We start from the raw sequence: 15,546 nt of genomic DNA on the forward strand, positions 1-15,546 counted from the left end.
GCTGGACCTCCTCTCCCCTCCATCACTGATCACCCATAGCAGCCCATGGCCAAGACCGCGATGTTCCGAAGCAGGCCTGAGACATCAACAGAGACCTCCCATCTTCCGTGAGCCGCTTCGTGTTGGAGCCATGGCCATGAGGATCCACCCAACATGTGATGCACGTGTTCCTCCAGGCTCCGATAGCTGTAGGGCTCCAGCATCTTCTGCTCCTCAGATAACCGCAATCTGAGCAGGGCCCTAACGGTAAGTCCTAATTTTTGCACATCACACATTGCCAGACATGTTCTGGGCCAGTGTGTTTTCTCACCAGCATAATGGTAAGTCTGGCATAGGGAACGATTCTGGTTGGGCCTTACTTTGCAGCCCATAACCGGGATGCAGATCAGGTTCACGCTGGCCTCCAGTGGGATTGGCGTTCTGCCATGGCAGACACCATCAGATGATCCTGCTATGCTTTTACACCAGTGTGAAACCAATATTGCTCCCCCCCACAACCCCCAGCCCGCCATGATGCCCGACCTCAACGGGGCTGGAAATTTCCGACCAATGGGTTGAATTTTACAGCACCCCCAGGCAAGTTGGCAGGTTGGGGGAGGTCGTAAAAATTAGGCACCGTGCCATGGGCACCGTTCCTTTGCATGCATCGGTAGTGGGGAAAATTACAGTGGCAGAATCGGACAGAGTCAGCATGGATTTACGAAAGGGAAATCAAATCTACTGGAACTTTTCGAGGGTGTAACTAGTAGAGTTGATGTGGGGCAGCCAATGGATGTGGTTTATTTGGACTTTCAGAAGGCTTTCAACAAAGTCCCACATAAGAGATTAGCGTGTAAAATGAAAGTGCATGGGAATAGGGGCAGTGCATTAAGATAGAAAACTGGTTGGCAGACAGGAAACAAAGAGTAGGAATAAACGGGTCTTTTTCCGAATTGCAGGCAGTAACTAGTGGGGTTCCGCAGGGATTGGTGCTGGGACCCCAGCTATTCACAATATACATTAATGATTTAGATGAGGGAACTAAATGTAATATCTCCAAATTTGCAGATGACACAAAGCTGGGTGGGAGGGTGAGCTGTGAGGAGGTTGCAGAGATGCTTCACTGTGATTTGGACAAGCTGAGTAAGTGGGCAAATGCATGGCAGATGCAGTATAATGTGGATAAATGTGAGGTTATCCACTTTGGTAGCAAAAACAGGAAGGCAGATTATTATCTGAAAGGCTATAAATTGAGAGAGGGGAATGCGCAACAAGACCTGGGTGTCCTCATACGCCAGTCGCTGAAGGTAAGCATGCAGGTGCAGCAGGCGGTAAAGAAGGCAAATGATATGTTGGCCTTCATAGTGAGAGGATTCGAGTACAGGAGCAGGGATGTCTTGCTGCAATTATAGAGGGCCATGGTGAGACCACACCTGGAATATTGTATGCAGTTTTGGTCTCCTTATCTGAGGAAGGATGCTCTTGCTATAGAGGGAGTGCAGTGAAGGTTTACCCGACTGATTCCTGGGATGGCGGGACTGACATATGAGGAGAGATTGAGTCGGTTAGGATTATATTCACTGGAGTTCAGAAGAATGAGGGGGGACCTATATAATTCTAACAGGACTAGACAGGGTAGAGGCAGGAAGGATATACCTGATGGAGGGGTAGTCCAGAAACAGGGGTCACAGTCTGAGGATATGAGGTAGACCATTTAGGACTGAGATGAGGAGAAATTCCTTCACCCAGAGAGTGGTGAGCCTGTGGAATTCGCTACCAAAGAAAGTAGTAGAGGCCAAAACATTGTATGTTTTCAAGAAGGAGTTAGATATAGCTCTTGGGGCAAAAGGTATCAAAGGATATGTGGAGAAAGCGGGAGTAGGCTATTGAGTTGGATGATCAGCCATGATCATAATGAATGGCAGAGCAGGCTCGAAGGGCTGAATGGCCTACTCCTGCTCCTAGTTTCTATGTTTACCCACCCTTCCCCACCATTATTTTACAGGCAGCAGGGGAGGCCAGATTAATGGTCACTTGACAGCCTCCTCCCACTGTCTCTGGGATTTTACCTATGGCAGTGGGAGGCCAACACCAACTGTCCAGCCCTCCATGTTTCACTGGGCGGTCTGATGACTAGACAAGGCTGGGGAGGAGGGGGGGGGTGGGGGTGCCTTTTTGGATCCTCTGTGCCCATCAGAGGACATCCCCCAAGTTCTCCCTGCCCCTGTGTTTTCCCTCCTCCCACCCTGCCCTGTCTACTCCAGTCCCCCGCCTCCATTAGTTCCCTCCCTAGGCCTGCCAGCCTGGCCCCAATGAGACCTCAGACTTACTTTCAATTCCAGTTCCATTGCAGCTCACTTCCCCCTAGGACTCTCACTGCAGTCCCAGTGGTGACCTCCGCTCCTGTCTGGACCAGGGAGCTGCTGGCCATTTGATTGGAGGTGGGCCCTTCCTCCCCAATGGGGCTGGAAGGTCCACCTCCTGCCAATTAACAGCCTGACTCGGGGGGGTGGAGCCAATATGTCAAATAGGCAAAATCGCAGCAGATCAGGCAGCACTCTGGAGAGAAACAGAGTTAACATTTCAAGTCATTTCAACAGAAGATTTGGTGATATTGTTGCCAACTTCACAAATGGAGTGTCTCAGCTTAGGTGAGTTAGAACTTTCTCCTCTTGCTAAGAAGATTGTGGGTTGCAGAACCGGAACAAATAAACTAGAATGACGAAGTACAAGGTTGCAGTTTTTTCAATTGAAACATTGAACCGAGGCCCAGTTTTACTATCCTGGTGGTCCAAGAACTCATTAAAGATCTCATGGCACTCAGCAAAAAAGAGCAATGGGTGGGGGTTGGGGCAGTTCACCCAGTGGTCTGACCATATTCCTCCCTCAACTAACACCATCAATTTATCTCATTGTTGTTAATGGGATCCTGATGTTGCAGAATTATTGCTGCATTTATCTACTAGTTACTACACTTCAAAAGTAACTCTATGCTTGAAGCACTTTGGGATGTTTTAATGTGATGAAATGCCATATAAATGTGATCATTATTTATTTGGATTATAGTCTATTTGTGGTTCTTTGAGTTTACTTGCAAAATAAATCCTCCAAATTGTAATGATTCTTGCAGATTTCCTAGTTCAACAAAATAAACAGAGCCAATTTAGTGATTTTATCAGTGTGATGTGAGACCTATGGAGATCTGATTTCTAAACTTGCTAATATTTCACTCTGGAGGGTGAGTGCGTGTTGTCAATTAGATGAGATTAATGAACTAATGTGTTTGGGGTTTTGATTGCTAATCAGATTTCTGGTCATGGATTGAGTGGGCGATCTCAGCCAGTTCTAATTGGTTCCTGTGCCCTAGCCAAGGTTCTCACTCTTGATTGTAGAGTAAAGAGTTAACATAAGAAACATACATGATGCTGATGTAATAATCATGTCAGATCACATGACAGAGAAGAGGGATATGGAAGGAGGAGAAGCTTCAGCCTCTTGTAGAGATCCAACTGTGTAAATATTTGCTGTACATAAAGAGTAATGGTTTTGAGAAACTACAGACTTGAGCAGCATACATTAGGAGAATAGAAAATCCCCCATCTGGACCCCAACTACAGAACGAAACATGGTGACAGCAAATAAAAGACCCAGCAGACTTTAAAAGCAAGGGCTGGCAAGAAAAGAGATCTTCAAAGGAAGGACAAAAGAAAAAAAAATTAAGACTCACCAAGACGTCGGAACATCACAGGCATAACAGATGCAAGCTGAGACACGGACCTGTAGACTGGACAGCAGTGAGCACAGGCCCAAAGCAGCAAGCAGCAGCACAGAAGCAGGAACAATTCCAGGGCTTAGCGGAAGCACAGAATCCACACTACCACTTAGAACCATCTCGGAGTGCAGACAGCTCACAACAGGCCCAGCCTGGGACACCTGGAGAAAAAGATTCATAAGGTATAGACTGCTTCAGGATTATGCAAAACAAAAAAATCAAAAAGACCAGGTCAGTACACTGTGCAGTTGGATGTATCACTGATGATGTGATAGCAAGGCAGGGAGTTGATGAGGCTTCAACTTCTTCTGAAGACATCCTGCAAGCTTTCAACTCTTATATCAGGGTCCATCGAAATTTAATAATTGTAAGGTGCTAATTTTAATAAAAGGAAGCAAAGACCAGGTGAAAGCATGGATTTATTCATCACCAACTCTATAGGCTGGCAGGGAATTCTGATCATGGAATGTTAAGGGGTGAGCTGATTTGTGGCGGAATCGTAGTCGGGGTCCGAGACGAAGCATTCTCAGATCTGTCACAGACAAGAGAGTATTCAACATTAGTGAAATCAGTGCAGATTGTGAGGCAAACAGAACTCAGGAAACAGAATCGGTGTTCATTCGCAGGGAAGGAAAGGTCCCATAAAGAGTAATGGAGGAGATCAAGTCTGGTGGCCAGATATTACTCATTCTGTAGAAGAAATTATTTCTAACTGTCTTACTTGTGCCGTAAGCAGCCAGAAACAAAACCCCTCAGACCAACTATCACCACGACCGACCACAAGAGGGTAAAACAACGTGAGGATGAACGAGAAGCAACCAGGCTTGGAGCTTTAACCACAGGCAAAGAGCACATGAGTTACCAATGCTGAAGCCTGGGAAGAGTTTATAGGTCTGGACCAACAGAGGGAAGGCACAATCATTAAAAATACTCCACAACCAAGATCATACAGGATTGAGACAGACCATGGTATCATAAGGGGAAAGCGCAGCACCCCAATAACGTGTGCTCACTACTCAGATCCTGATAAGCAAGAAGAAAAACTTACTACAAGCTCTGGAGCCACCCAGGAGAAGAACATTCATACTAACAGAAGAGAGAGTATGGAATATCCTCAACTTCAAAAGGAGATCAGAAACAGATCAAGGAGATTGGTCAAGGCGTCTCAGAGACTAAGTCTGAGACTTTAGTGGGATGCTGTCGGAGGATGCAAATATGATAGGGATAAGGACTTGGGGGAGATGTAGAGTAAAGGGTTAACATCAGAAGCATACATGAGGTGAAGCTCCAACCTCACGTAGAGGTCCAAATGTGTAAATACTTGCTGTGAGTAAAGAGTAATGATTTTCAGAAACTACAGACTCGAGCAGCATTCTTTGGGAGAATAGACAACCCCCAAAACCCCCATCTAGACCCCAACCACACAACAAAACAGTGATAGTTATCCTCTGAACCCCTATTAGAAAGTGCACGTAGCTGAATATTGGATGAGAACAGGGTTGAGGTAACCTTGGATTCTGCACAGGTTAATAGTGCAGCCAGTCTAAGCTCATGCATGAAAAATGGCCACTGGGATGAGATAACAAAGGTCTTCTGCAATTTATCTAATCCCAGGATGAGTCTTGGTGAAAGGGACAAAAGGGGAATTATTGCATGAAAAGAAAGTACATGCCAATTACACTGCAGAGTACAAATTCAATATTAAAGAATGATGAAAGCTTTCTTTAAATGAAAAAAGGTTTCTTGACTTCTTCTGTAGAGAGATTTAATTTGCATGTTCTCCACTATCATTATTTGCGTTAACATCTGGAATCCAACTTCATGATTGACACGCTGGAGAATATCTCTCAGCAGCCACCTGCTCACTGATTATTTGTTTCTCTTCTAGTGGCGGCCATTTCTCCCTGGAGTGAAGTTTGAAATTATCGATTCACCGCACATTTCTCTGTACACAGGTAAGTATATCCAATTTCTTTTTTTCCCAATTCAATTCCTTTTACATGGAATTCTTGGTGCGTAAGCTCTAGGTAGATTTTGATGACCATCAACATTACCAGTCAATAACAATGGCTCTACTCAAAGGTCCCCAGACCCTTATCAGGATGTTTATCGGAACACTACTGTTGCATTTGCCTTTGTGTTATATAGCAAACGGCAATGAAAAAAGAAAGGGTGAAAGGTGACAATGTGAATGTTGTAAATTTCACATAAAACGCTGGCAATGCACAACAGGTCCACCTAGATCAGAAAGAAAAATATTTCACGTGGTGCCCATCCAAATCATCTCAGAATGGTGCACATTTTCAGCATTTACTGGTTTCAATGCAAGTACATAAACCAAGTATGAAATCAATGTTATTTTTTCTGAAACATTGAGCTGCCTCTCAGGGACAGTTAGAATCTCTGTTCCTGGGCTTCCAGCAGAGGAAGTAAGTTGGAATGGTTATGGGTATCTAAACATACGAGTAGCTGTAAATATTTTCCTCCCCCTAAGAATGCATTGGATGAGGCGAATACTGAGCTCTTATTTTACTTATTTATTCCATTGTAAGAAACCAAATAGCTTTGCCATTCAAGATAGCAGCAATCACTCTCCAGGGATTGAGGGGTTGGTCATATTTAACAACCTTTTATAGACTAGCTCTTAAACATTAATACAGTGCACTTGTCTCCACTTTGTTCTACGCTGTGTATTTGTTATTCTTCTCTGCTTGCTCTGTGCATCTGTCACTGTCACAACTTCTGCCTGCCCTGTGTTTCCAGTTACCACTCACCTCGGCCCACACTCTGCCATTGTCATCTGTTCAGCGACTCTGTTGTTTTGCAAGCTCTATGCGCTAACACCCTTTCTTCTCCATCTTGTCTGTCATACACCTCTGCCCATGATTTTTTTTTAAAGAGACTTTGCCCCCAGTATTTACTGGGGCAGAGTTTCAGACTAGGGTGGACACTGGGATTATTGTTGAGAAACCCAGAAGTATAGGTTTCCCTAAATGCCATGGAGTTTTAACTCCAGGATGCATGTGACTTTTTACCCCAGGTTCCCCAGCCGAAAGCCAGCATGATTAACAGGCTTGGCTGCCTGTCAGGTGAGGAAGACTTTGGAAAAGGGTGCAACCAAGGAGCAGAAATGATAGGGGGAAAATTTGCAGCGGGATTAGGGACGGTCGTGGGGTGTGTCAGGAAAACTGACAGTTTGTGGAGGTAGGTTAACCAGGAGAGGTCATGGGTGGGGATTTGGTGATTTTCAGGGGGAGAGCCAGGGAGTAAGTGATGTGGAGTTCAAGGGGAGAGATCTGGGGATGGTCGATGATGAGGGGTCAGGTCATGAAAGTGAGGTGGTGTGATTACAGGATAAGCTCGTTGAGTCTGAAGGAAACTCTTCTGCTTCTCTTGGCCCATAAGTAGTGCTAAAAAAGCAGTTGCCCTATTGATCCAGCCCTTCTCTCCTCCTTTTACCTACCGGGTTTCCTGAGGTCCAGAAAACCTGGACAATGCATGTTAAACATAGAAACTCTATTAAAATGAAGGCATGCAAACTCTTTAAAAGAATTCAACAACCAATCTGTCCCTGGGAGCAGATTCATTACCGTGCCCTTGTCCTTCCTCCATTAAAAATGGAAGTGGATGGGTTTGAGGCAGTTTTGTATCCTACCTGAAATTTTTCACATTTTGACTTCTCACCTGACCCAAATTCACTTGATTTTTGGGGGTTAAATTTATCTACATTCCTTTAAGAAGAAGTGTTTGCCAAACCTTTCTTTGCGTGTGTTTATGGGCATATGTCCTAAGCACTTTTTAAATTAAGTCACTATTGCTTTCAGCCACAGTGGTTGCTGTGAATTAATCAGGTAATGCTAGGACTAATGTGATGCATCCTATTTTTTTTCTGCACAGTTTTGAGTGATTAAGAGGTGTGTGCTGTCAGTACAGAGAGTGGAGCAATTCACCATCTTCCACTGCACATGTTATAAGTTTAATTGGTATTCAACTGTTTACGGAGTTGTTGTCTAGTAGCTTTCTTCCCACCATCACCCCACCTAAAAAGAAGAACATTAAAAATAGACATAATAATTGCAGTCATAAAAAGATGAGCACATTTAGCCAATTTCCAATTTAAAATCCTCTTCCCAGATGCATCAATGAGGCAATAAATCAAGTCATTAGTAACGTGGGAGTTAATACTCTGAAGCCAATTATTACCCCATGTACTTTCAAAAAATCCACCTGCTAGTTTCCCTGATTATTGCTTTTTAATGCTTTTTTTGTGTGTTTCTTGTCATTTAAATCCCACCCTAACTTGAAGATAAATTTTCTGAACACTTTGAATTCTGTGGGGCTTGGAAACACCTATAATAGTTACAATACTCCTATGTCATGATAAGACCTTTCAGTCTATATGAAGATTCAGGGGTATGGCATGCGGAGGATAGCAAATGGAATTAAGACATTGGGTAGAAGGAAGAAATTGAAACAGAGGTGTTTTGGCAGGTTTCCAGGGTGATTGGAAGTAGATACAGGTTCAGTTCTGGGACCACTTCTGTTCATTGGGCACATCAATGATTTGGATTTAGAGCTAGAGGAGACAGCATTAAAATGTACAGATGATACCAAAATATGAAGTACAGTTAATTCTTTAGAAGACAAAATGAAACTGTAAAAGGATTATTGATAAAATGGAGGAATGAGCTATAAAGTGGCAGATAGAATTCAGTAAGTGTGAGGTGATGCATTTTGGTAAAAAGAATGCAGTAGTTATACTCTGAATTGAAGTAGAATGAGTGATGTAGAAGATCACTTGTGGGTGCAACTTCACTGGATATCACAGGCAGCATGTCAAGTGTTAAAAAATATCTAGTAGACATCTAAGTTTCATCTCAAACTACAGAGCATTAAAGACTCAAGGTAATGATAAGCTTAGATAAATTTTATTAAGGCCTCAGTTAGAGTACTGTGTGCAGTATTAGGCTCCATTCTATAGGAAGGATATTGAGGCTTTTAGGCAGATTTACTAGGCTGCTGCCTGGTATGAAAAAATACAAATAAGACTAAAGGGCTTCTTTTTCATTGGAACATTGCTGATTATAGTGCAACATGTTAGAAGTGTTTAAGATTACGAAAATTGGTAGGACAATATAGATAGAAGCAGACTTTCCATTAAAGTGACCTAGAATGAAGGGTCAAGACACAAATTAAATGTAAAATTTCGAACAGAGAACAAGAGAAAATACTGCACACAGAGTCGTGAGGCTATGGAATTCACTTCAAGGGTTAGTGATTAAGGAGAAAGGCAGGGTGTTGCGAAATAGGCTAACCTCCAAAAATGGCGTGAGGATGACAGCACATAGTTAACATAGTCCTTTCACATCATTCTCCTTGCTCTTTCTCCCCTCTCTCTTTCCATCATTCTCTCCCCTCTTTCACCTAAACCACTCTCTTTATACTTATATCTGAATAATCTGTTTGCTAGATCACAGTAACAAATCCATTAATCTGCTCAATGTCAGAAAATTGCTTTTTTCTCCAAGCCAGCTATCCTGTGATCTCTCTCTCTCATGTAGCCCCAATTTTGTGCAACACTTAGAAACTTGATTGAGTCTGCCCAAACCAATTTTATGCAAGATCCTTTGGAGAAAAAATACTTTATCCCTTCAGCCTGTGCTGGATTTGGACATAGGCTTTCAAAGTGAGATGACCATTTGGCAGCCGATTGCAGTACTAGATGTCATTTTAATCAATGTTAATATCGAGGAGAAATTTGGAAAATTTGAATATTTGTAGTCAGATCATAAAGTGTACATTTTGTCATGGAATGGAATGCTAGTTGTAAGCACAATAATTAAATTAATTAGAAATATAGGCCCTAAAGATACTGTATTCCTCTTGTATTCAGAAAGCTTCCCCTTACTTTCTGCATTATTCTAAAGGCATTTTGGGCAATAAGTGAACTAGAACCTAAGGGCTACAGAATTGACTTCCCAATGAGAATCCCACTCTTACAGGATCCATATACTGGAGGATGAGGAACAACAGAAGGAGAAGACTGATTAATCCCCAGATTACCTCAGCATTATCTATCCAGCAAGACCTGTACACCCAGGTGCACTTTCCAAGCTATTTCCCAGGAACCTTGTTCCAGGAGTCTGCCATTCCCTAAAACGGCAGCTCCTTTGTCATAACAGGCTTAGCATTTTCCATGTGCAGCAACATGCAGGGAGCTGTCATGATGCTTTCGTACTCAGCTAGTCCCACGCCTCAGCTCTATTCAACATCGAATGCAAGGGTCAAAGTGGCAGCAGTGTAAAATGGGATACTCACTACTCCCATGGCACTACTTTGTAGGCTCAACAGTCCTGCAGAGGAACACCACAATGAAAGACATATGAAGACAAAGGATCTAATGGCCTGGATCTTCTGGTCTCAATAGCGATGAACATTGAGAAATTCACCATTATTGAGAGCCACAACAGCACAGCAACTTCCGGGGACCCCGCTTATGCTCAGATCTGGATGTTGTGGTGTGCCAGAATGAGCCCACTGGGAACTGTCAGCACGAAAACCTGGGCTGATTGCCTTAGTTACGTCAATATGTACGCCTTCTCCTAGCAGGCATACAGCCTACCCAGGAGTGCAGCTCTTTAAATCAACAGGAGTGTGAAAGCATTCCTTTGCAGCCAGTAGCCTGAGCCCCCTCCTTCCCCCAGCAACCCTGACCTGCCCACCCTGCACCCCCGGCTCTGCTGTATCCATTCCCCCGTCCCCGGCAACCATAGCTACACTCACCAAGTCCCCGCACCCCCCACCACTGCAAGCACCTCCTCAGTCCCGCCTGATACCTGAGAAAGAGAAGAGACGCGGTAACAGGTTCTGGGTGGGGGGAGCGGGGCTGGGGTTACCAGGTGGGAGGGGTGGGGCTGTAGTTGGAGGTAGGGAGCTGGAGGTGGTGGGGGGGCTGGGGATGACAGGGTGGGTGGGGAGCTGGCAGTGATGGGCTGCAGGGGAAGCTGGAGGTGATGGGGTGGGGGAGCTGGGAGTTATGGGGTGGAGGAGAAGCTGGGAGTGATGGAGTGAAGGGAGAGCTGGGGGTGATAGGGTGGGGGAAGCTGGGGATGACAGCATTGGGAGGTTGCTGGGGGTGACAGGGTGGGGGAGCTCAGGGTGACAGGTGGGGGTGGGGAGCTGGAGGTGATGGGGTGCAGGGGATCTGGGAGTGGTGGGGTAGGAGGAGCTGGGGGGGGTGGTGACAGGGTTGTGGAGAACTGCATATGGGGAGGGCGGGAGCTTGAAAACTATTGAAAAAAAGCACTCACCAAGCACCTGTAAATGGGCCATAATTCAGAGACTGTCACTGAGCTGAAGACAGACCTCAGGTGGCGTGCCTTCAGCTTGTGATGTCAAAAGAGTGTGGCTTCATCCGGATTGGGCCACTCAACTAGGCCTCCCCACTCACCTCAGCAAAAGATCCATACTGCAGCTGGGAGAACAAGTTCCCATCGCACTAATGAGAAAGTTGAGGCACATAGTTTTAAACACAGTCAGTGATGTACACCTCAGCTTCATCACTGACCGCAAGACCTGGGCCAATGTGAGCAAGCAATTGGGATTCTCCAAGGAAGGTTCCAGTATCTGGATAGGTAAGGGGATGCCTTACAGTATGTGCATCTCCTGAACCGTTGTGTGGTTTATATCTTTATTACCAGAAAAGGACTGGCGGTAAATGTCCCATATGATGCCATGGAGCTTGTTGACGACACTGCTGATGCTGTAGGCCAGCCCATGTTCTAAAAGAACAGGAAGTAGATGCAATGGAAACATGTGATGGACACCTGAGAGACAGATTCATTCCGTATATCTTCACAGATCAACTTGGAACTCTCAGCCCTTCAATGATCTGTCTCCTGTTACCATACTCTTAATGATCCTTTAACATCCCTAATTCTCACAGCTAACCACTACATCCTAATCTTAAGCCATACCAGCAGCACATTATTGGACCCCAATAGTCATGCAAAGAAAAAACACCAAACAGTCCTGACATCAAATATTCCACTGATTTGTTACAACATTTTTTACAAAATATGTAGTTTGACTCTCTAACCATGTACGTCCCTTGTGATCATGCAAGTTTCTCTGTGCTCTGTTCCTGGGCTTCTACAAGCTAACTGAAGGCCTTGGCTCTGTAATATTGAAGGCTATTGCAAAGTATTATGAGCCTCTTAAGATGGGCCCTTCTCTCAAAGTCCCCATATTCTGGGATGGGCATGCAAAAGGTTGACTTGTGTCATGGGCTTCTTAGCAGCCTAGTCATGCAAAGATCAAAGCATCTGGAAGGACCAATTGTGTGCTGCACCATGCTACTCCCATGAGGGCTTGCAGTCTGTGAGCCACACACAACAGCTTCTCCAATGGTACTGGGAACAGCATTCTGGTTACCAGAAATCAGTAGATGAACAGGCTTCACAGAATCAGAAAGAGCCTCAATCCCTCAGAGCAAGGTAACCAAACATTCATTACTTCTTCTGAAGCGCTGCCTTGTTTACTTTGTTATCTTTCTTACAAACTTTGTTATCACTATTTTATCAACATTTGCACTGTGCCCCTCTGAACTAGTTTCCTTCTCTTATAGCTCCAAAGCTTAAAATCCTCTTCCCCATGCTCCTTGTCCACATTTCCGCACTGCATTGAAATCAGGATTTACTCAATCTCAATTTTGCCCAGGATCTGAAATTTATGGCATGCCCTACTTTCACCAGTCTTAACCTTGCTTCTACAAATGACAGATTTAAAAAAATAATTCAAGTTTGGTGTCAGTTAACTACTAATTCAGAATTTATTTCATCTTCTAATCTTCTTTGTTCAACCATAATGTCATCCCTCCCTACTGATCATGTTTCTTTATCTAGGTTTAACAATTTAAAAAAATAACTTATTTCACCTGAGCTTTTACGAAATAAATAATTCTGGTCAAACAGATTGCAGTGGTGGGCAGTGTTTACTTGTTTCAGAGTAAAGAGCATCGAGCTGAAAGGGATTTGAGAATGCAAATGATTTCAAAACGGCTGCTGCAAAAAATAAACCCACTGGTATTTCTACAGAAGCCTGAACTTTCAGTCCATTCCCGGAGTGGGACCATCTTAATGCATCACTGCTTCAGCTAATTGGTATCATGGAGCCTTAAGGTCCTGAATATGTAAAAGATAAATGACTCTATAGGGTTTGAGAGAAATGTAAATTTGTAAACCCTTAGCTCTATCTCTTTACGAACCCTCTTTGAATGAGTTTAACTGCTGCCTCAAGGGCACCTGTTCAGAAGTGTGAACCTAAACTAAATTAATAAAGGAAACTAACTATTTTCACAGATCACCTCTCTTCCAGAAGAAAATACATATTTTGCACAGTTTAATAATGTGCAGGTGAATTTTATTTGAATGGCCAGTGGGCAGTTTTCAGAATGAAAAGCCAAATGCAAGCCCCACAAGTAACTGATGTGTGTTGTGTGTGTGGTAGAGGGGAATTAAACCCAGGGGTGAAACCATTGCTCTTGTTGAATTATTCACCAGCTCTTTATTCAATTACTGTCAGATTCCCTTGCCTAGACTTTGCTTCTCTGTTCAGAGAGTTTGTTAGCTCTTCTCAGTGGATATATGGCACTTCTTTCTGCAAGGAATTAGGGGTGTTTTATGCATTTTCCTAAAGATGTTTCTAGTGCTTCTGAGAAGTTACAATTTGTGCAAAAGCTGCCCTAGAGATGCCATATGATCATATCATAAAAATATAGAAACTTACAGCATGACAGAGGCCATTGGGCCCAATGTGTCTGTACTAGCTCTTTGAAAGAACACTGGTGCTCAGGCCCACATCTGCGCTTTTTGTTTGTAAACCCTCTGCATTCCTCCCCCTCAAGTACTGGTCAAACACCCATTTAAAATTATTTATGGAATAAATCATCTTTTCAGTTAGAGCTTTTCAGATTCGAACAACTGCCTGAATTAAAATAATTTCTCTTCATCTCCTGACTTTAATTATCTGACCTTTGGTATTTGACTCACTGACCAGGGGGGATAGATTTCCTCAATTTATTCTTATCAAAATCTTTTATCATCTTGAAATCTCTATTAGGTCACCTCTTGGCCTTCTCTGTTCCAAAGAGGACAGCTCTAACTTTCAAACCTCTCTTCAGAGCTGAAGTCCATCAATCCTGTAACATCCTGGAAAACTCCTTTGTACCCTTGCTAAGGCCTTCACATCTTTCCTGAAGTGTGGTGCCCAGAGTTGTCCATAATACTGCAGTTGAGGCTGAACCAGTGAGTTATAACTGTGCTTTATTTCAGGATATCTTACTGATCCTGAACACTGTGCTATGCTGCAGGATATCTCACGGACCCTGAACACTGTGTTATGCTGCAGGGTATCTCACTGATTCTGAACACTGTGTTATGCTGCAAGATATCTCACTGATCCTGAACACGGTTGTTACGGATAGGAGGGGTATTAATTTAAACAGCCTTGATTTCTCCTCTCACTACCCACCCATAAACAGAAAGGTGATGTCAATTGCTGATTTCCCCCTTTACAAGTGGTGGTGCGTTTCCCCAACCATTGAGTTTGAAGTGATCTAATCCTCTGTTAATAACCCCACAGCAAACTCGAGATAAGGTAAAATAAAAGGGTTGGTTTATTTTTCACACGCACAAAACATGGGAAGGGTTTTTCTGCCTCTTTTTACACTCATACAATAAAAGAGGAATAAGGGAAAGAAAGGGGTACAGGGCAAGACCACGATAAAACTGAGAGTAATGATTTCACATGAGTCCAGAATCACAAGTCCAGTAATGTATTCTTTCAGAGGGAAGCAAGCTGACTGTTGCAGGGTGATCCGTCTTTCCCAGAAGCGAGGGCTTCCATGATGGGAGAAGGCATGTAGAGATGAATTAGTCTTGAAGGCACAGATACAGGAGTTCCAATGTTCCAGGAGTTCACCGTGTAGATGACGACCAGGCAATTTACCTGAACAGAGCTCTATCTGCTGCTACCTGTTAGATGGTAAAATGGTGGATAGCCTGGATTCAGTTCCACACAGCAATATTGCAGGTTGGGGGAGGTCATGTGACATACCTCCCACTCTCCTGGGTGTTGGACAAAGGACGATTTTTTCCCAGGCCTGGAATCTTGAGGTGTTTGCAGACATACCGTCTCCGTTGGCCAGAGCTCTGCCTTAGAAATGTAAATGGTGTTGGTGCATTTCTTTGGAATTTGATTTTCTGCAGTCACATGGGGCCACCTCCTGGTGGCTTATCAACTGGGTGAGGCGCCTCTTTAAAGATAATGAGGTCCCTGCTGGTTTCTAAAGGTGGGAAATTCCTCTGGTATGAGTTATGGCTAATCAGAGAAAAACATTGGTCCAATTTTTAAAAATAATAATTTGATAGAGTAGCCAGGTTGACGCAGATATATATATTTTCCTTCCCGTCTTCTGATGGCGATATGCCTCCCTCATTAGAGTAAAATGAAATGAATTCCATTTCATTTCAATTTTTTTCATATGGCCTTAGGGAAGAAAGAACGGGAAGTGCAGAAGAATACAAGCATTCTTTCATTCATGCTGGCCCATCAGACACACAGCTAGCAGAGGAAATGGCAGTGCCCTGCTGCATGGGGAAGCCTATTCAGTGCTAGAGTTCAGACTTCCCTCTGTTGGGAGTAAGGCAATCCAGTCTCCTGATTAAGTATCCTCAAACAGGATCTGGGGGTTTTACAGGGTGGTTAACATTGTGATGGTTATCACTGCGAGGGAT

The 15,546-nt window shown here is 43.8% G+C and overlaps 1 protein-coding gene across 1 annotated transcript in view; it reads left to right on the forward strand.

Moving 5' to 3' along the window:
* LOC144684737 (N-acetyl-beta-glucosaminyl-glycoprotein 4-beta-N-acetylgalactosaminyltransferase 1-like) overlaps positions 1 to 15,546 on the forward strand; it is an 823,211-nt gene that overhangs the window by 649,680 nt on the left and 157,985 nt on the right. The window contains exon 9 of the mRNA XM_078548907.1: positions 5,640 to 5,706. Within this exon, the coding sequence (XP_078405033.1) occupies positions 5,640 to 5,706 (67 nt within the window). The remainder of the gene's footprint in view (positions 1 to 5,639; positions 5,707 to 15,546) is intronic.

Source organism: Cetorhinus maximus, chromosome 9 (genome assembly GCF_964194155.1).
Source record: "Cetorhinus maximus chromosome 9, sCetMax3.hap1.1, whole genome shotgun sequence".
In the NCBI taxonomy this organism is placed as follows: domain Eukaryota; kingdom Metazoa; phylum Chordata; class Chondrichthyes; order Lamniformes; family Cetorhinidae; genus Cetorhinus; species Cetorhinus maximus.